Consider the following 22,651-nt stretch of genomic DNA (forward strand, 5'->3'; position numbering starts at 1 on the left):
TAATTTACCGAAAAAGAGAAAACATGCCACAACCAAAAACAACAACAAGAAATTTAGTGTTGCACCAGCAACAGCCATTGCCAGGGACATGGAATGGGTGCGAACCAAATACAACAAAAACAGCGAAAAAGCAATAATTTACGTTTATATGCTGCAGACAGACAGCTTTCATTCAGCAACCGCACACTACACTACTCTTCTGCACTCTTTAAACACTTAATATGTTGTTGTTGTTGCATTTTCGGCAACTGCAAAGGTTAATTGCCGGCTATGCGGTTGCAATGCGAGATTATCCTTAGCAGATAAGCCCAAAAAACTGTAATGGTAACCCTAAAATATCAAAAATATACCCTATACTGTGGAACCTGGCTAAATAGAACATTGTTATTAAATTAAATAAATTTCAAATTTAAAATAAAAACCAAAAAAAAATCAGATTCAGCATTGATAAAAAATTTAATCATTATTTTTTTTTTAATTTTTGTTTTACTTTGGTTCAGTTTATCGATGTACTACTGTAATTGCATTTCATAAAGCAATCAAACCTCAAGACTGATGCCCAAAATGATATAAGCTGCGCTTCGCCAGCAATCGTATGCAATTTGAGTCATAAAATGACAGTTTCAAAAAATTACAAAAACAACAAAACTTCTTAAATTAATGAAATGTAAGAAAACAGAAGTCAACCAATCAACGCAACAGTCAAATGAATGGCCTGCAGCTGTGGTTAAGCAAATGACTTGAAGGAAAAAGCAGCAATAAAATGAACCAATTGCAACAATGGAAAGAACTGGTCCAAGTTGGGACAACAGTGGTTCTTTGAAATTCTTTGATAAACGAGGAACCAAATTTAGAAACAATATAATAAATAAACCAGTTTCATATATATTATATATCAAATAAGAAATTATAGAGTCTACATCAAAAGTAGTCGAAGTCAAAAGACTAACTTGAGAACCACTTTGAGACCAGTCACGAAACTAGTCATAATTTCAGTTATATGTTCCCATGGCAGTCCAACCCCAGTGACATTTATTTTCGCTCTTCAACTTCGAAAAGCGCCTGCAGTTAAACTGCGCTGTGACTCGAAAGTGACGAGCGGATGAAGCGAGTTGGCATAATTACTATAAGCGCGCAATGACACTGAAGTTGTCTGCTGGAACATGGAGTCATACACAAACATATTTTATCTGCACATGCATATAGGCTGGTGCTGTTGTCAGTCAACGCCTCGGTCAGTCATTTAGTCAGCCATACTTGACTGCCTTCTGGTGATCACATGTTGGCTGATTTCATTGCGTTCCGGCTGTTGCTGTGTTGTGCATCCACTATGGTCTAACTGAAGTCATTGCATTTGACATTGATGATGATGAAGTGCGTCAGTGATGACTACAAATTTCAGACAATTTAAATTGCAGACGCAAGTTTCAGTGCAGAAACAGAAATTGCAACCGGGAGCAAGAGGGGGTTAGGGGTTATTAGCGGGTCTATTAACACATTCGAGGCAACAAATTAAATGTGAAAACTGGAAAAATGGCGCTGATGAGTGTATAAAATAATCTGAAATATAAACTTTGTAAATTACAGTGTTGTGCATTAAAATAGAAACATGCTTTTGATTAAAATTTAAAGATATTAATGGCTTTTTCTGATAAAAAATTATGTTCTGAACACACTTAAACCATATTTTTTCAGATTTCAGCAATTTCGAAACTTATTTACCTATTTCACTGCACAGCACTGTATTTAAATGCAATTTTAATAAAATAAAATTAATTTAATATTTCGCTCGCCTATAAAACAGCAGACTTATTGAAGCTTTAAGAAATTATTTCAAAAAAGAGACTCACAGCCTCTTCGAAGAAACATTAAGTATATAACAACAACAACAACAACATAACCTTAATAGTTCATAACAGATTATATTAAACCGAATATTCTGACTTGCAAAAACCAATAAGTTTTACGACGCACACACAAGTAGTAATATAATGTGGCATGCAACAAACTTTTTGCAACCTCAGCCATACATATGGCAACATATTTGAATATTTAAGGCAGGTAATAGTAAATATAATTAAAAACTTCACCAGCCAACGCTATATAATGTTTAACTTAATTGTTTATTTTGTCTCGCTTTTTGTGTTGTTGTTGTTGTTGTTTTTTTTTTTTTTTTACAAACACACTACGACCAGAGGCACATCATATGAATATGCTAATAAATATGAATGTAGCAGCAACATGCGGTGTGCAACAAAGGCGAGCACAAGCCGCCAGAGAAAAACGTATCATTCGTGCCACAGAGGAGCAGAGAAATGCTGGGTCACCACCCACGCCAACAAAAATATGCAGACAAAAGATATATGCAAGCAGTTGGATGACATTGCAAATTAAAATGCGCCACAATCAGTTGCATGCAACAAAGTAACTGGAAACAGTGGCATAACCCAGTAGTAAAATGTGTGGATGCACCAGTTATCAAGACTTGTTGTACTATAGCTGTTAGCATGAAAACTCAATTGTAACGATAAATAAATTAAGAGACAAGTTCATGCCACTTGCTCTTGCTTGGAAGTATCCAAAGGGTAGGAGAGCTATTTTGAGCGGTTTAAACATAAAATTTAGTAAATTATTAGGTCTATAACTTTGTTCCGCCGTTTTGCAATAGATATCGATTAAATCGATTATATCGTTTTATATCGATCTTGGACATTTGTGCCAACATTAATGCAAAAAAATATTTGTAGAGATCTGTTTTCATCCCAAACTTATTCTCAACTGAAAATGTCACTTTTTGAGCCGAATTCTCGACATTTGCGGGAAATTTTGCTTTTTTTTTTAATTCCCAAGTGCAACTGAGGCTCATCGAATGCTTTCGGATACGTACGGTGAGGCTGTCCTAAGAGAAAAAAAACTTAAATTTCCAAAAAAAAAATGGCGGAAGCAAAGTTGTAGACCTAATATATATCTCAATGTTGTTGTTGTTGTTGTTTTATGTGGTCTTAATATGCTTCATTCAATGCCTTCAGCAATAGTTGGCTCACCTTAGACACACTAAAAATAGACTAAACGCACAAATTTACTGCTGGGTTAAAGATTAAAGTTTTATATATGTATGTAAATATGTATTTAAAATACAGTATATAGGCTTGTGTAAATGGCAATGAATGTGAATATACAACAACATTGGGTAGAAACATTGAAAAGCGGGTGTTTGGTGAATTTGTTTGCGTCGAGATAGCAGAAATTCAAACAAATTACAACAACAACAATAGAAATTACAACAACAACAAAGCTATAGTTAAACTTTTCTGAGGCTACCTTACAAATGTGGGCAAAAAAAAAGCTGGGCACCTAATGCTACAACACTGCTAACCAGTGGCACTACTGTTGGATATTTGTAGGCGCACACCCGCTGTTCACTGCTTGCCACATGCAACTTATACGACCTTAACAACATAGCAGTTGCACATATAAATACATACAAACGCTATATGTATGTAATATATGTCCGTGCAGAGGCAATTTTCATTGCCAACGGACAATGCCACATGCCTCGTATGTATGTATGCATGCATGCAACTCCAACTCCAACTCCGTGTACACACTTCAAATTGCGCTTGCACTTGAAAGGCTTTATGCTGTGTTGCAAAGCTGCAGTTTTTCGCTTTTATTCAAAATATTTGCTTTTTTCTATACACTACACATTGCTGCTGCTGTTGTTGTTGTTGCATGGCTAAGCGGCTTTATGCGCCAACTACCAACAGACTGAGTACCGCAAACACCCACACATAGTCCTCGCCTGTTGTAGTCCTGCAAAGTGTGTGTGTGTGTCTGTGTGACTTTAGGCTTTTATGGCTTGTCGCCCGTGCCAGCCAGAAAATTGCAATCAATATTGTGCTGTGCCTCAACTAGCCCCAACAACAACAAAGCGGCGCTGCAATGACACTCCATAACAACTACAAAAGCACTTTATCGCTTACATACATACACACTCGCATATGCATGCATGCATGTAGCAAGCATTCCTGCCAAGTCGACAATGGCAGCTGCTGCAGCATTGCCGACAGCTTTTGCAAACAACTCCATATGCCCATAATTGTACATTTGTATGTTTGTCTGGTTGCCTCATGCATGCATACAATAGCGTGGTGGCAGCAAGGCAGTGGCAACAAAACCTAAAAACAACCACAACAACAAAAATTGACAATAAAAAGCGACAGTTTCGTATGTAACATTTATCCAATTTCCTCTTTTATGTTGCAATAATAGGTATGTATGTGCATGTGAAGGGCGCCTGGCGCAGCTGCAGCTAAAATATGTAGCAGTACTTGGTACCCAGTGAGCCAGCAGTTGCAACTTTTTTTTGCTTAGGTATAGCTAATTTATTTACAACAATAAACTTACTTACATTGGCTTTTGACTTCTAATTATTTTTTAAGCAAATTTTATTGGAGTTTCAGGCAGTGCAAAAAGCTAGGAAATTCAATTATTTTTCATGAAACATACTACACTAACAATTTTAAAATGGACCATTATAAAAGGAGATTCGATTTGCCAAAACTTGCGAAATAGCGAATCGAACAAACAACTGGTATAACTCTCTTAGACTGGTATAATCAACTAACAAGCATTTATGGCACTATGTAATGTACTATATACTATCTTGTGTCGAATTGAACTTGTTTTATTGAATAGCGAATGGAACATACAACTGGTATAACTGTCAGAGACTGTTATAATTGAATAGCAAGCTGTTATGCCACTTTAATAAGATCTCTATATAATCTGTTGTGTTGAATTGAACTTGTTTTATTGAATAGTGGATCGAACAAACAACTGATATAACTCTCATAGACTGGTATAATCAACTAACAAACTGTTATACCTCTTAATAAGATCTCCATATAATCTGTTGTGTTGAATTGAACTTGTTTTGTTGAATAGCGAATCGAACAAATAACTGGTATAACTTTTATAAACTCCTATAGTCAAATAAAAAGCTTTGGTCACTTTAATGAACTCTCTATATGCTCAATTTTTACCATTTGCTGATTTAAATCTCAATTTTTTTAACTTTTTTTCAAAATTCGTCATATTTGAAAAAATAAATGCATTATCATCATTTGTATAATTTTTTTTTATTATTTTATGTTTGATAAATTCTACATAATCCCTATTAGAACCGAAACAGCCCTATTAGAACCGAAAAAGAAGAAATTCTTAATTTTTTCGAAAAAATTTTAGCGTTTTTAATTAAATTTTGCTGTTTTGAAGCATTCTCTCGCATGTTCTTTGCAAAGATCACGAAAAATTAACAATTTTTTTTTTAATTTTCTGCGGATTTACTGAGCTGTTAAATAAACTCCACTCAAATTTACTGTCATAATTATCTAAAATGCTCTTTAAATCAGAAGTTTTAAGAATAAAAGTTGAGATGAGGGTTCTTTGAGAGAATATAAGCATTGTTTCCGAGCGAACAATACAATAGTTTTCCAATAAAATATTAAAATCTTTTGATTTTTTTGGAAATGTATAAAAAAAATTTTTTTTTATTTCTATAAAAAATTTCAAAAACCCAAAATTTGTGTAAAATCTTGTGAGATTGTATGTTTTTACTTCTGGAAGTTTTGTCAAATTTCAGTTTATTTTAGTTTCAAATCAAAAATTTCATAATCAATATATCACTCACTTCAAATATAACTTAAAATTCATTTTAATCAATCAAAAGAGCTTACTGGGCAACCGTATACAATGGTAACTACAGTAAAATGTGAGTACAATTTTCACACAGCGAGTGAGACAACTAAACTGACAAAGAAACAGTCATAACATCGACAGTTGAACACACAAAATTGACAGAGGGAGAGGAGGTTAGCCGTTGCAACAGAGAACTTGCATGAAGCTTTTGAAGAAATATGCGATGCAGAAAAAAAGAAGAAGAGTAAACTGCGAATTGCAATTGCATTTGCAGCAACACACCCCATTTGAAATCTATTAAAATGAGCCCTTTTAGTGCGAATGAAGAATGAATGACTGACTGCATGTGGCATGAATAACTGAATGTGTGTGGGAGTTGGCCCAACAACATGCGTGGGTCGTGTGCGCTTGTTTACAAATGTGTCTGAGCGCTGAGCGTCGCAGTGTGATGTGTTTATGTTTGCGGATTTTATAAAATTGCATTTCAACCAGCAATTGCTTGCAACACTCCCCACCAGTAGCAGCAGCATTGTCGCCAATGAAAAGCTCTCATCTTCAACTAACGTTGTGGCACACAGTGTGAGTGTGTGTGTGTGCGTGTGTTTAGTTTGCCACACGGCTTTTATTAGCCCATTTTGTTGCAACTTTGATGCTTTATATCTCCATTGGCAACCATTGCATGACAACGAGCGCAGACAACAGACAGCAACCGGCAGTTGGCAGTTGCCAGTTGCATGTGGCCCTCTTCGCTTGTACACTGAACTTGAATATGCAAAATTGTCTGCATTACTGTTGTTTGCACACAGTTACTGTTTTTATTGCATTGCATTGCAACAGCAAAATGCATTTATGCCCCATCACAGCCAGCGAGTTCATGTATCCTCATATGTGCATATGTACTTGCCGCATGCGTGCAGTGATGTGGCAGCCTGCTGTGCACTGCAGCAGCCAACAACAGTATCTAAGCGAAACAGTTGAGTTGGCATGTCGAATGTCAATGGCTACATTCGGGTGATTTACGACTATAGCCGTTGGACCCTTTTGCATTTTGCACATTATCTGTGGTGATGGTGCTGCTCCAGCTCCAGCTCCTGCTTCTGCTGCTGAGCACATTTGCGTGTTGCCGCTGGGCGGCCGCCAAGCGCTTTACAGCATACACCAAATGACCCGCCGATGCCATTATTTTGTCCATTGAAGTCCACAAAATCGCGGGCGAAATCAAAGTTGCATGACATTGCACATACCAACAGACATGCCTACTCTCTATGGAACAATGCTCAATATTTGGCAAAAAACAACACACTGTGTAACCCAATTTTGCTGCGCGCCTTTGGCACCAAAGCCACTGTCCGGCTTGTCGGCTACTTCCTGCCGTTAAATTCTCGTGTAATTTCTCCATTCAGCGACCCTTTATGGCACATTGTTTATCTGCTTATACTCATTTTACATATATTCCGTTGATTTTGCTGTTATTTCTTGCGGTTTTCATGCTTAATTTGTTATCAGTGCTTCGTGTTGTTCGTAATGACATATATATATACATGAAATATACCAGCTAACTAACCAGTAAATCACACTCTCGTTTCTTTGATTTGTCTACTTTCATTCAATTAATCCGCTGTCCTTTCAGAGCCCTATTTGACTAAGCTAACCGTTTGCTCAATCATTTGCTTTACAGATAATGCTTGTCTCGGTCTCGGTCAATGTCACTCCCTAGTCACGTTGAATAGCGTTTCACTCAGTGCATATAACGTTATGTATGTATTTTTGTCGATAATTAATGAAGTTCTAATAGTTTCATTTGCTGTTGCATGTTTAGTAAAGCTTTTTGATTTTGTCTACCTCGAGCCATTTTCTAGTTAGTGACAAGATTTGAACTAAAATTAAATCCTTTTGGGCTTGTTTTTTACAATTGGTTAAAAAATCATCAAAGTAGTGCAGATAACAATATATTTATATGACTTGAAAGCATTCATGTTTTGAGGAGCTTTCACTTTCATTGAAGCTTTCATACCAACTAAAATTAAATTTTTATTTGAAATAAAGTTAATTCCATTTGGGTTTGGGATTAAAATGCAATTGATTGAAAAATCTTCAAAGTAGTGCAGATAAGAATATATATGACTTTGAAAGCTTTCTTGTTTTGAGGAGCTTTCACATTTTTTTCACAACTTTCATACCAAATAAAGCTTTGAAATATGGAAAAGCTTTTTCTCACAGTTAAGCTTTTATGACCTCGGAAGCTTTCACCTCCTTTAAAGCTTTCACTTACTTTAAAGCTTTCAAATGCAATGTAGCTTTCAGCTGCAATATAGCTATCAAATGACGGAAAGCTTTCATGCACAGCTAAGCTTTTCTGTCCTGCAAAGCTTTCACGATCAAAAAAAAACAAAAACTTGCAATAATACAATACATTTCATTTTTGTTTCTTGTAAAAATCATTTAGTTGCATTTAGAAACTTTCTCAAGCAAGAAAGCGGAAATGACATAAGCTGCTCCAAACGAATGCATTGATGTCACGTTAAAAGCATTTGCGACTAATGATTTCAAAAAGTAAAAAACGAAAATAAGAATAAAAATAAAAATTAAACAAAAATAAAACTAAGACAAAAATAACAATGAGCTGCTACTATAAAACTCAAGCAGAGCGGAAGCATAAGAACTTCAGAACGAAATGTTGGTAATAAGATATAAAACTTCAATGAAGACAGTATTGTTGTTTTTGTAGTCAATTATCTGACTAACTGTCAAACTGACTGACAGACAGAATACGAGCAAAACAACGATAGATAGATAGATAGATGGATGAATAGAATAACAAAGCTAGACGCTAACGAAAAGCAGAACGATGGATGCACATAGAGACCATAGAGCAAATGTAGACAGAGTACCGTGGCAGACATGAGTGGTACCATTATAAATAAATGCATATAAATATAAATATGTATGTACGCGTGGAGAGCAATAAAGAAGTTGAGAAAAGCGCGCCAACCGACAACTTACTGCACGTAACACTTGGGCAATAGCAACAACAGCAGGGAGGCAATTGCCTTCAGTGTATGTGCACTAGGCGGCTGCCGGTCTATCTGTCTGTCTGTCTGACTGACTGCGTATCGACTTATTTGGCGCGTTTGTGTGTGTGGGAGTTGGTTGGTTTTAATTAAAACTTGCATTCTCAAAAGCAGCAGTGGAAGAGGCGACGGTGGCGGTTGCGACAAGCAATTGTGATTGTGATTATGATGACGATGCCGTAACGATAATGACTGCAAAGACACTGGCAATTGAGGCTGCGTGGTAAATTGTGGAGAAAGAAGAAACGCAATTCGAAGTGAAATATTATAACATAAACCGTTTTTTCTGTCACTTTCCCATCATTGCTTTGTTTTTGGTTTGTTCGACGTAATGTCAGCCAGCGTAACTTATCATATAAGCGCGTAATTGGTTGGCGGCTTGGCGCGGTAATAAATGAAAGATTTACCGTTTTAAGGACTAATTTGAACACTTGACTTGCCTTTGAGCGTGGTTTGGATTAAAGTTTATTGATTGGATTATAGTTTTTATTTTTTTAGAAAACTGTGTGAGCTTTATCAGCTAGCTGTGGTGGTACTATCTAAGGGTAATTCAGGAAATTTATTTTCGAAAATCAGTTTAATTTTTTCCCTATTTAACTTATTGTCCGTTAAAATGGAATTAATAAATTTTGAGTGACAAAAACACAAGAGCACAACGGACAAGAACTTCCGCATTTCGAGAAATCAATCTCAGATTAAAAAAAAAAATAAGAAGTGAAGATAAACTAACCTGCGGTCAAATTGTGAAAAATAATTTCAGAATAATCAGTAAAATAATTAAAAAAAAAAATTTGGAGATAACAATTATTTTCGAAAATTTTCTTCGTTTTCTGAGGACTTGTACGAGTTTAAAGAATTAATAGCTGGACTTGTACATAAAAATATTAAATTTCTTTTTCTTTTTCCAGAATAGCTTTCTATAGAGCATTTCGGTTTGGCGTTCTTAATATTTTGAGCAACACTGTATACCCAAAAAACAAACAATTATCTAAGAAAGCTTGAAAGCGCTTCCAGAATAAAAATTTGTAGAAAACCGAAAAGCAAATAGAATAATTAAATAATTAGCAAGCATAATTGATCGTTGATTTTGAGCAGCTGCTAACGCCAGCAATGACCTTGGCCATGAGTACGAGTGAAGTGGCATAAAAAATACAAAAATTGCTTATAATAAGATAAGAATTATTTGAAGGAAGTGAAAGTGGGCGCACGGGAAATAGTATGAATAAAACCGGAAGAAACTGGGTTTATTAACACATAATTTATATACTACACGCCAACACGGTCCACTTTGAATGGAGTATAAAAACAAATTTGTTTATCAACAAAAGCGGCATTTATCAGCAAAGCAGCGGAAAGGAATTGAGTGCAATTGTAAATGCCGGTATATTTTTTTTTATTTTTATTTTATTTTTTTTTTTAATTTTTGGCATATCGAAGCCACGTGTATAACAGCGAACAAGAAAAGCAAATATGAAAACAGCAAATTAATAATGCCAATTTTAAATAAAAATAATAAAAAATAAAAGAGAGAAATAATAAAAAATAAAAGAAAAATAAAAATAAAATAAAAAAAATAATTAACAAGGTGAGCAGGAGATACAGCGTGTTGTGACGATGTGTGCGTCGGCAAACGCTGAGAGTACTTTGTTGCGAACGAGAAACGAGTGTAGCGATAAAGACGAAAGTAAAAAAAGCGAAAGATTTTTTTATAAAAAAAAAAAATAAATTATTAATAAAAGAAAAATTTAATATAAACTTGAAAGTGTGAGAAAATAACAAACAGCAGTGATAAGAGTTTAGAGGCTTGTATTAAAAAAAATATACAAAAATAATAAAAAATATGCACACATACAACATTTGTTTATTGTGGTTCCCGTAAAATTTTATTTTATTTATTATTTTTATTTTTTTTTTTGTATCGTCCAAGCTGCTCAAAGCAAAATCAAGCAATTAGCATATACAATTTATTTAAAATTATTCTTTTTCACAAAAGCGAATGTGGGCACAATAAGCGCGCACAATGAACACTCTTTGTTGTTGATGTGCATATACAAGTCTACGGCAGTGAGTAGACAGACATATGCGTATAAAAGTGTAAATAGAGAACGTGATAGAGTTCACATAACGACTAGAACTTAACGCCGGCCAGATTGGCGAATAAATGGGTGACGACATATCAGCGACGGTGGGTGGGGTATTAATAGAATATTAATAGTTTTTTACCTAATACATAGCGCGCGGCGTTTAATTGATAGACACAAATACAAATGGCGAGTGGTGAGTAATGAAATAGTAGCGGTGTTTTAAGTACGAAGTCGATACTTTTATGAAGTCAAGTTTTTTAGTATTTTTTTAAAGACGAATTTATTGTAATAATAAATAATTACATTAAATTAAAGCACATAATTAAGAAAACACATTTGCGTAATTTTCTAGGTTTTATATACTGAAACAGATTGTTATTTTTTTTCAAATTTCAAATTAAAAAATATTTAATTTTTTTTTATTTAAAATGTTATATTTTTGGAAGCACTTAGTGATAGAGATTTCATTTCTAACATATAACACCCGCAAAATTGTACGAAAATAGTGTAAAGAAAACACGAAATTGTAAGCACAACAATAACAAATGGCCTTGAAAATAGAGGCGCAAACTAATTCATAGGCGAATAGAATGAGAAAAAAACGGCACAAAACTTTAAAAGTGAAGAACAAAAGATAATAAAGCACTACAATATAGCAAAAGTGTTGTTATTGTTGTTGTTGCGCAAATGTAGGCTGGTTGCTTGTTTTGCATATTTTTTTGATTGTTTTTGTTTATGCGTCAATTTGTAAAAGAACCACTAAACTACTTATGATTCCAAAAAATCAGAAGAAAAAAATAAGAAAAACGAAAATTCACAAAACCGGACGCGTCGAAGCATGAATTAAAACAGAAACCAACAAAAATATATTATAATTAATTCCCAAACAGTCACGCGGCTGTGATTGTTGTTTTTGTTATTCTTGTCTTCAACACATTTTCACAAATTGTTTTTGACTCCAAGTTTTTGGAAGGAAATGAAATTTAATTGTGAAAAAATTGCAAAAGTAAAAAAAAAATTAAAAATCGAAAATTGTTTATGGAAGAAGGCGTTTGTTGAGGGTGGATCTAGCATAGAAGATCTTGCACAGCTGGCGCTAAACGCGACAGCACAAACGATCTTTCACAGCTGGAATACGCGCGTTGCGATAAAAAAAATATGCTAAAGCGCTGACAATTCGAAGTTTGACGTTAAGGAAAAATTTAGCTGAGAGATTTTCAATTGAAAGCAACAATTAAAATGGAAAATTTACACTACAGCTGACAATAGCTACTTATATAGCCAGCTTCCCATATTTCAATTTTCACATGTTTACTTATGGCTCAGGCATAATTTCAACATTAATAGAATTTAAACAAAAAAATATAGATATATTCTAAAGCGCACATTGGACAAATATATCCTAAGCTATATTTAGTAACAGCAACAGCAGCACAATATTTTTTTCTTTATCACCGGAATTAAAAATATTAATAATTTTGCAAAACATTTCGGTTTTTTATCACATACCAAGCACTGTTTATATTTTTTCAGCTGTTGTTAACAATTAAAATTAGTCAGTGACACGAACAAAACAATAAAACACATAGCGCTTGCGATTCTCCCAGATAATTGTGCTTGAGTAGAGTGTCAAGAATTAATGTATGCTAATTTATTTTATTTCCGAAATACAAATTGATAAAACTTGTTCACAAAAAAAATATAACGAATTTTGATTGCATCACAGGGAACACATGCAATTATGAACTGCCGACCACGCAAATATTTTCACAGTAAAAAAATGTACAATATGCATTCATGATTTTTTTTTTGTATTTTTCAAACTTACCGCACACGCTCCGAATAGAGTTCGACCTCCTTGTTCTTTTGCTGCTGCACCAAATGTTGATCGTAAACACTCAATTGTTTCAACCCATTTAATCCATTTACGGCGCCAATGCCACCTACAATTGGTGTGCCCGCAGGCTGTGACTGTGTAGCCGCCAACAGTGCGTTGCTGCTACGTTGGATTGTGTCGACGCAGCCGTTTAATGCACCATTCAAAATACTTTTTGTTAGGTTATTTTGTTGCAACAAATTTTGTTGGTATTGTTGCAATTGCAAATTATTTTGTTGATGTTGTTGCAATTGTTGTTGTTGCTGCTGCTGTTGTTGATGGTGGTGTATGGGCGAAATGGAAATATCGGCGCTTGAGTGGGAGGCTGAGGGCGATGTGGAGCCACTGCCACCACCACCACTCGATGACAAACTGTCAGCGCGAGCACGCAAATCTAGACCCAAAATATTATTCAAAGAGGCGACCGTTTGTTGTTGCTGCTGCTGTTGTAGGTTGCTACTGTTGTTGTTGTTATGCAAACCAGAGCCAATAACACCAACACTCGTATTATTCAAAGCTGAGATTTGATTATTATTGTTGTTGCAAATTATTGTATTGATGGCGTTATTAGCGGTAGTTGAGTTACCAGCAATTTTGCTGACATTATTGGTGGTGCATATGGCGCTAATGCCATTGCTAATATTTCCGTTGCCATTCTGTTGGCCATTAAGCATAGAATTTGGCGTTTGTTGTTGTTGTTGTTGTTGTGGCTGCTGATTAGCAACTAGCGTTGGTTGGTGTTGTTGTTGCAACGTATGCTGTTGAGCTTGTGCCGTTGCTGGTGACAATTGAACTTGCTGTTGTTGGCCATTTGCGGCGATCCCATTCGTATTTACCGCTGTCAATGCGGATTTTGAACCATTGTTACGATTGCGTTTCTTCTTCTTCTTCTTATCATCATCCTCTGCGGAATTGCTACCAATACCATTGACATTGCCACCATTGACCAAGAGCACACGCTGTTGACCAACAACACCATTAATAGCTGTCGAATTACCATTCACATTACTAAACTGACCGCCGTTGAGTGTTGCACTTGATTTTTGCACTGGTGGTGTCCACTCAAGGTCTTTGCGTATATGACCATGCCCACATTTACATACACATGCCTTATACACCAAATCGTATCCCTTCTTGGTCCACAAATTTTGTGTACGCTGACGATCAGACCACGAACGTGCACGTCCCATAGTCTTGAGTGTCACCAACACAGCTTGCTCCCACGCCTCAAAACATTCGCGATGCATATACTGTCCCATGTTGCAATTCTCATTATTGCAGAGCACACGCACAGCATCACTTAGATCGTCCAATGCAATCAGGCAGGCGTCCAATTTTAAACATTCACCATTTGGATAACAACAGCGTGTATATTGATCATGCATATTACCGTTAACATTTCCGTTCACATTATTATTGATATTATTATTATTGCTTATATTGCTGACGACATGATGTGGGTGGTGGCCATTCTGTGTGCCGGAGTTTGTGCCACCAGCACCCGTAGTACCATTTAGCGTTGCATGTGTCAGATTACCCGTTTGCATGGGTGACATGTTGATACTGTTATTATTGTTGGTGTTGCTACTATTATTCAAATTGTTGTTGATATTATCGGGGATGTTGGTGATCAAGTTGGAGCCGTTATTGGAGTCAAATAAATTGGCTCCGTTGTATAAGGATGAAGAGTACAAAAATGCGTGAATCTGTTGCTGATTTTGTTGCGGTTGTTGCTGCTGTTGGGCTTGTTGTAATTGATGTTGTACTAAAATATTCGAGCTGCTGTTGGCGCTATTGCTATCACGACGTGGCGCCATAAGTAGCATTTATAATTTTAATAGCTTGTCGTTTTTCAATGTTTCTTTGTAATTTTATTTTTTCCAAAATTTAATGTATTGGTATAAATTCTTTTTCACAATTAAAATTTATTTTTTTTATTTTTTAAGGGGATGCATGATTTTCTTTCATGTTGGAAAAATATTTTGGTCACTTCCTTTTTAGTTATGCTTTATTGGGTTTTTAATTTTTTTTAAGTTGTTTGTTATTGTGGGCTGGATTTTTAAATTGATTTATTTTTTAGTTTTTATGTTATAATAGTTTATTTATTATAAATACACAAATGTATAAATGCTTTTGAATGGTTGGGTATTATTTTCTTCAAAATGTATTTTGTTCGTTTATTCCAATTATAATTTATGTTTGAAATGTGTTATAAAAAATGGCTTTTCGCAAAATTTATTTTTTAGACCGATTTTTTTTTTAATCCTTGCCAGAAAACGTATTTTTCTTTTTATTTTTTTGCTTATAAAATTTGTGTTGTGTATCAAAAGTTATATTTTTTAAATCGCTTTATATTGTTATCAAAACATTGCAACTTTTTAATTATGTTATATGAATATTAGCAATCCATTTTTTGAGTTTTAATTATTTTCGATAATAAAATAACGCAATTTTATTTTAAACTCCGAAAGGATTTTTTAAACGCGCATATATATAGTTCATAATTTTTCTGTTAATAGTTTTATTTGTATCCAAGTGGATTCCTGAGTTTAGTTTCAATTATTTATGTTAGCCTTTTAGCTTTGCATATATGTATGTAGTTTTTTCTCACGAACGGCTGCTACTTGTAAGAATCATTCCAATAAGAATTGACGAGTTGACCGTAAATTCGGCGAAAACAAACCAATTTGCATATTTTGACACTTCCTATCATTCACTTTCGTTGCTCGCGCTTGGAATCACATAAATGGTCGTCGATTGTAGTTTCGCGGCTATTAAAAAGGGAATGATCAAAACAATTTAACCATTTTCAAATTTAAGTTTTTCTAATTACAAAGTTTAAAAATGTCAATAGGCGAACACGGCGAACTTATATCGTTTGTTCTTTGCGTTTCTCGCAGTAGAATATTTTTCGAAATTCGTATATGGCAAGCTAATACATTTCGCCAAAAATTACTTATACGGTTTCGTCAATTACTCTATATGTTTTTATTTTTTGTTCTGCTACAATCGGCAGAACTTGCGAATTTTCCGTTCACTATGCTTACTGTTTATTTTTCTAACACTTTTGTAGTTTTTACTTATTTCTTTCAGCTACTTCACTGCTGACACACTATGAACAACACACTCCGCTCTAAATCGTAACACAACTTGTTCAGCAGAAAGCGAAATTTAAACTATTTCCATTTGTTGGCAACTTTGTCGGCGTGAGCTCCGTTCGCACAGAAAATTTCAAAATAAAAAACGGTTCAAGTTTGATGTTCGCTGCCGAGCAACAAGTTCGTTCAAAATGTTCAACGGCAAACACTTTTAACAGTCGCAGCCGCAGCTAACCGCGACGCAACACAAAACGTTAATATTGACAGAACGTGTTTATGCATGTCTGCGCTTGATTGTGTACGGTAAACATGAAAATATGTACGAAATGCTAGATAAACACGCGCAAGAGCATTGACAAAACGAAATTATAAAGCAATTGCCAATAGAATAGCAACAATAAAGCTCTGATAACAGTCTGCGCAGCAACTGCTAAATTTTTCTGTTACGTCGCTGCAAAGCATCGAGCTGCAACATATAACAAGTTCGTGCTGTTCCCAGCAAGTTTGTCATACCATTTCGAATGCTGTGAAAAGGAGATAGCGATATTGTGTTGCTTTTTTCGTTTCAAAATATTGCAGAAAACATAGCCGGCAAAAATTGTACAACAAAAACAACACGTTTCAACTTGCCGGTTCGCTGCCAGCTGCGCTGCCACGAAAAGTGCTGAGAATAAAATGTTCATACGTTCTTTTGCGTACGATTTTTACGTACATTCGGCATTCTCTGGAATTGTGCAAATGCAAGAAAGCAACCGAACGTAAATTTGTATATACGCACATACACATGCACATACGCGAGCAGCTATTCCAGCGGCTTGAAGCACATGATTCCAATCAGAATTTTCGCTGTGGCACTCAGTGCATGCAGATAGTGTTGACTATGTGTTTATATACATAAGCGTGGATATAAATACATACACATATTTATATGTTAGTAAACATATGTTTGTATGTACATATTTATATAAAACTGTATAACGCAGCGCAATGTTCAATTCGACGACTGCATTTTTCGCTTTTGTTTGCAGCAGCGCCGACTGGCCGAAATAGCAGAATTGTGATATGAAAAGCGAATTGGATATGTAAGTACATATGTTTGTATATAAATGTGTGTATGTAAAATATTATTTATTTATTACATTAGAATTAAGTCCAATTTTGATTTACTTTATTTACTTTTTTCTAGCTTTCCTAACTGTTAATATCTTCAAAGATATCTATTAAAATTAGGAATATTTGTTTGCTCAAGTATTTATTCATAACTGTAGTTTAACAACCATTACCGTTTTACTAAAGCGTGTAGTATTTTTTGAAATCAGTTATTCGTTACATTTTTGAAACTCACATCAGGTTATTATAAAACTAGGTAATCAAAGGCAAATAATTAAATATGTATGGATTGAAGGTTAATTCCACTCAAAATATACATACGAATCTTGAAGAGAGTTAAAATAAACAAATGAAAAAAAAAGCGTTTCTTTTGTTTTGTTCTTTGATCAGACTATACTTACACTCTTTCCTAGACAGCCTGATTATTCCAAGACCTTTCAGCCACAGTCATTAGACCTGAATCCAATTGCAAATGTATTACAAGGAGTTGCAGTTTCTCCATGAAATAAAACTTGCTTTTAAAAACAAGTGGCTATCACTCAAGGGCTGGATTTCAATCCTAATATTAGTGAAATATTTTTTCTAATATGAGGCACTGAACCGTGGGCGATGTTTAAGAAATTTTCAAAAACTTTTTAGATCATATTCGACTACAAATCTTACACATGTAAGAAATGTGCAGTATGGAGTCCCGACAAACATTTTTGTTGATTTTCAAATCGAGATGCGTTTGAAAATTAACCTTAATTTCAAATCTCAAACGTTTGTTCTCAAATGCTTTTTAATTTGAAAACATAGCCATTCTCAAACAAAATGGCACATTTTTCATATACATATGTATGAAAATTTTCTTTGTTCTCAATTTGAGAATGTCAAAATCTCAAAGATTTTCTCAAATATGCGAGAAAATGGTTTTTCTCGAATAAAAATTTAAAATTAATAGGTATTTTCTGCAACGTTGGAAAATGTTTCCAATTTTTATTGAGGTACATAATTCAAAAGGATGATTTTGTATTCAAAAATGCTCAGAAAAGATTCATTCATAAAAATCATAAAATTATCAGAATATGTTTCCAATTGTTTCAAATTCGATTATAGGTTTTTCAAAAATACGATGGGTTTTATTCCGCATATATCCGTTAATATGTGAGATATCCTACCAAAATTAAGTGAACGTATAGTCTTGGGCATAGTGTAACTTGGTGTTGAAAATTAATGAAATCGGTCGAGGAATTACATCAGCCCTCATATAAAGAGTTTTTCAAATTGAACGCTACAAAGACCGATAGGGACAGCAAAAGTCGACATATTTTTCTCCGTTGTTTTAACATTTCTCTTCAGTAAGGTTTGGCATTTCATTATGGAAAGATATACGATCCAGCAACGAGTCGAAATTATTAAAATTTACTACCGAAATTCGGAGTCAATGGTCTCAACTTTAAGAGCGCTACGTTCTACGTAGCGAAGAGGCTCATTTATGGCTAAATGGCTTCGTCAATAAGCAAAATATGCATTACTGGTCAGGCAGCAATCCACACGTACTCCATGAGTCACCATTGCATCCCGAAAAAATTACGGTTTGGTGCAGTTTATCGGCCGGCAGCGTCATTGGGCCGTACTTCCGTGATGAACAAGATCGGCACGTTACTGTGAATGGGAATCGCTACCGCTTAATTATAACCGAATATTTTTGGCCCGAATTGGATGATATGGATTGGGACAGTATGTGGTTTCAACAGGACGGCGCCACAAGCCACACAGCGAATGTCACAAACGATTTATTGAAAACCAAGTTTGGTGAACGTATTTTCTCACGTTTCCAGTCAATTGGCCCCCTAGGTCGTGCGATTACACGTCGTTAGACTATTTCCTGTGGGGCTACGTCAAGTCTATGGTCTATGCCCACAAGCCAGCGACGATTGATGAACTTCGTACGAATATCAAGCATGAAATTTCAGCAGTATCGGCAGACTTATGCTTGAAAACCGTTGAAAATGGCTATGCAAAAGAATCCAGTGGACTTTATACCGAATATATGGGTAAGGTGGTTACTAAGTATTAAATTCTCAATTTTTATTAATAAAAAAAATGTATTCAAAATATGCTTAAAAATAAAAATAAAAACAATTCGAAAATATATTTTTTAAGAAAATAAAAACATATGTACTTATTTATAATATCTTATATGTATAGTAACAGACCTCTTACTATGTATGTACATCTCCTTTGCAAACACACTTACACACTTACATATGTATGTATGGTGTTCATAGAAAGATACGAACTATGCCTAGACACAGCAAAAGGCATTAAGGTATTAAAAATCATTTCCATTTCAAACATGCACAAGCATTACACACATACTTAGTTAGTTAGTACGTAAATATATTAATATATGCGAGAAGTATTTAATAGGTATGGGAATTCGTAGATACAAGTACAGAACATACAGCCGTATGTATATTTCCTGACTTTCGTGCAACCAACCATAAAAAGCAAAACCTAAAAATTTGCAGTCACTGTCGCTTTTGGTTTTTCACCACCTCTGTGTGTGCGTGTGTGTGTGTGGGGGGAAAGGCGCGGGATCCACAGTAACGCCGCCGCCATTCACAGGGTGCAGTGGAGTAAACAGAGTATCGGCTTGTCCGCAAACGAGAAGCGGCAAGTTGGCGCATTGAATGTTGCCACTTTTTTCTTGTTTTTTGTTTTTGCAATCCACCACACAGCCATGGAGCTGGTACTTGCTGCCCTTCTGCGCCGAACAGTGAGAACAATAAACATCAACAAACAGCAATGCAAGAAGAGAAATAGCAACGACGTCGTAGTCATGCCATGATAATGGCATTGGCATTGGGATAACTAAATACATATGTGCATGCATATATACAAATATATATACATACATATGTACAGATCAACATTTATTTGAGATTTTTTTTTTAATTTTTTTCCTTTTTCTGTTTTGTTTTTGAAACATTGTGCTGTTTGGCTCTCGTTGTCCTACTCTGGAGCGAGCTCCGCGGCTCCGTTTTATTGCTGTTTGTATATATGTAAGTATGTATATATGTTGGTATGTTTATATTCATCAGCCCACTGCAACAACTTCAGCGCCATGGACGAACTCTCCATTTCGACTCGGCATAGTTCTGAATTGTGTCTACTCGTTGTACAGCATTCATACACTCATACATACATACAAACGCACATACACTTATTTATTTAACGAGTGCTATTATGTACATACATATAAACATAAATATATAGACACTCAGCGGCATGAAAACCCATCATTGTGGTTGCCAATTCGACTCCAACGCTCGAGGATCATAGCAAAGTGAGTCAATGGCGATGAGAGTCAAATTGAGCTAAGTGAGTTGATGGGTGAGTGCATAGCATAATTCCACCACAACCACAACCAGAACCACAAGCACCGACACCGGCACTGCCTCAGCCACGTTCAGTCGTTCGTTATGACTTTAGTATTCTCATTTAACACACTTCGACTCTCCTCCACGACCGAGATCCTTTTGTTGGCCTTTATTTACACTATGCTGAAGGGTCCACTAGAATAGCGACGACGCCAATGTGCTTCAGAGTCGGCCGAGCAGCAAAGCAAGCCAAGCAGCCAGCAATCATCATCATCAACGGCAGCAGACCAAGTAACTCCCGGAGACGCAGTGCACGGTGCTTGGGGAGTAGAGATCGGGTTGATGGTTGAGTGGAAATTGGCGCTGATATTTGTACGAACGAACAGCCTAACAAACATCTGAGTTGCGCGAAAATAAACAAGAAAGTAAAATTGCAAAATACATTTCAATGGTTGGAAAATACCAAACAAAAAACACAAAAGAAAAAACAAAAATATGGAAGAAGTGTTAAGGTCGCTATTGGCTATAGAGACAGTACTTTTTTTGTAGGCAGATTAACAGATGTTATTTTAGAGGGAGGTAGAGGTATACACTGGGTTTGGACCAAGTTTCTGATAACAACACGAGCAGGTTTTTTGGATAAAAATTGTTCTTTACAGTTAATGATAAACTAGCGAGATTTCTGGGAGCACAACTCTGAAAGATTTCGGTGACTATTTATCCAGAAAACCTTACCCGATTTTATCAAGCCCTTAAATGTCTATAGAAAGTGAAAGCTCTCAACTAAAGAGCAGAAGCGAGATAGTTTCTGAGAGCGCACTTTGTTCATGGGATCCATTGTCAGACATTGTTAACGTCCAATTAGCGTTTGGGAACAATAAAATCTCATTGGAAGGAAGAGAGGAACAGTATACTGCGGGACACTTTATATACATAATTTTTCGAAACTTTCTTGTTTGATCTCGAAATTAGGCTCATGAAATTTAGAATTTCTCAGAGTTACTGGTAAGAACTAACTATATCTGCAAGGACAGGAACGTCAATCTCACTATAAGTAGACATGGAAACATGCAAGAGCACCGTTGTCCTACTGCGGCTTACTACTGAATAGATGGACCTCGGCTGAGCTGGGCAAGCGCTGATCAGTCACTAGCACTTGCGTAGTCGCCACATCCTTCTGACCTAAGGTGAATCGCAAAAAATCTAACGTGCTCTTCGCGCTCTCCTTAGTTGTAGGACTTACTGACCATTGTCTCTCGGATCTCACTTTTTCGAACAAGCTCGCGAAATAGCGATTATAGAAGTGAAAAATATCTGCAGATTTTTAGTAGGTTCAGGGTGCTTTGTCGTCTCCTATTAGCTAATACAGGGGGGATCCTGACTATACAAAGGACTGTCTTTTATAGTATACGAGTGTTTCCCCATGGGAAAGAGCCTTATAACCTAACCTAACCTACTTCCATATGCAAGACTCCATCCAGTCACAATCATACCACACACAGGACATAAGCTCGTCCAGATACCTAGGAAAAATGTTTTTTCCACATTTTTTTTAATTGTGAGGTTATGGTGAAAAGTATTGCTACGGGGCAAAGCATAAAGTTAACGAAATGAAGTGAATAAATATACAGTGAATGTAAGTAATCATCATTTACATAAATATATTCATATATAATGATGTAAAGATCCACATCAACATATATGTATCTTTATCCGCGCCTTGGCCGTCGGGTCTGCTAGGCCACAACGGGTCAGACGATACTTTGTGCAGCTTATTGTAACATGCGAAAGGCGCTGGACACCTTACAACGCTGAATCGACTTCCATACAACTCTGTGTGTATATATGTATGTATGTATGTAAGTATATACATATGTAAATACCAGTAGTTAAGCCTTTGTGCTGTAATATTAAACCCATTACCAGCGCTTGGGGCATAGCTTGGTTTAAGAAGGACTAAATGCGGTTTGCAAAGAAATGCATTTAATTTGCAGCAACGGCAACGACAACAGCAACAACAATACTAACCACTATTGTGCATGGCGGAGAGCACGCGATCTCGTCGAGGACAACCACAGCCGAAGTGGTACAAAACTAGTGTACTCCACATTCCCATAATCATCGAGTGCAACTGAAATTGTGGCATGTCACTAGCATTAATGTTAGTGTGTTGCACAAAGCACAAAGTGCTGGCGGTGGCAGGGCCGTGAAGTGTGGCATAAAGCGAATCACAGCTGGAGGACAGCTGATGTCGCTTGTATGGCTTAAACGAGAGCATGAGCGCGCTCGTAAATAATTTTGTTATGAAGCGACCATGTAGACCATTGTCTGCACTGACCCACTA

At 35.8% G+C, this 22,651-nt stretch overlaps 1 protein-coding gene across 1 annotated transcript in view; it reads right to left on the reverse strand.

The window, feature by feature from the left end:
• Positions 1-16,191, reverse strand: part of LOC105209557 (headcase protein) — a 191,327-nt gene extending 175,136 nt beyond the window's left edge. Inside the window, 1 exon segment of the mRNA XM_054236137.1 lies at positions 12,684-16,191. Within this exon segment, the coding sequence (XP_054092112.1) occupies positions 12,684-14,557 (1,874 nt within the window). The 5' untranslated portion in view covers positions 14,558-16,191.
• Positions 16,192-22,651: the final 6,460 nt, after the last annotated feature.

The sequence above is a fragment of the Zeugodacus cucurbitae genome, chromosome 2, assembly GCF_028554725.1.
Source record: "Zeugodacus cucurbitae isolate PBARC_wt_2022May chromosome 2, idZeuCucr1.2, whole genome shotgun sequence".
NCBI classification, from domain to species: Eukaryota; Metazoa; Arthropoda; class Insecta; order Diptera; family Tephritidae; genus Zeugodacus; species Zeugodacus cucurbitae.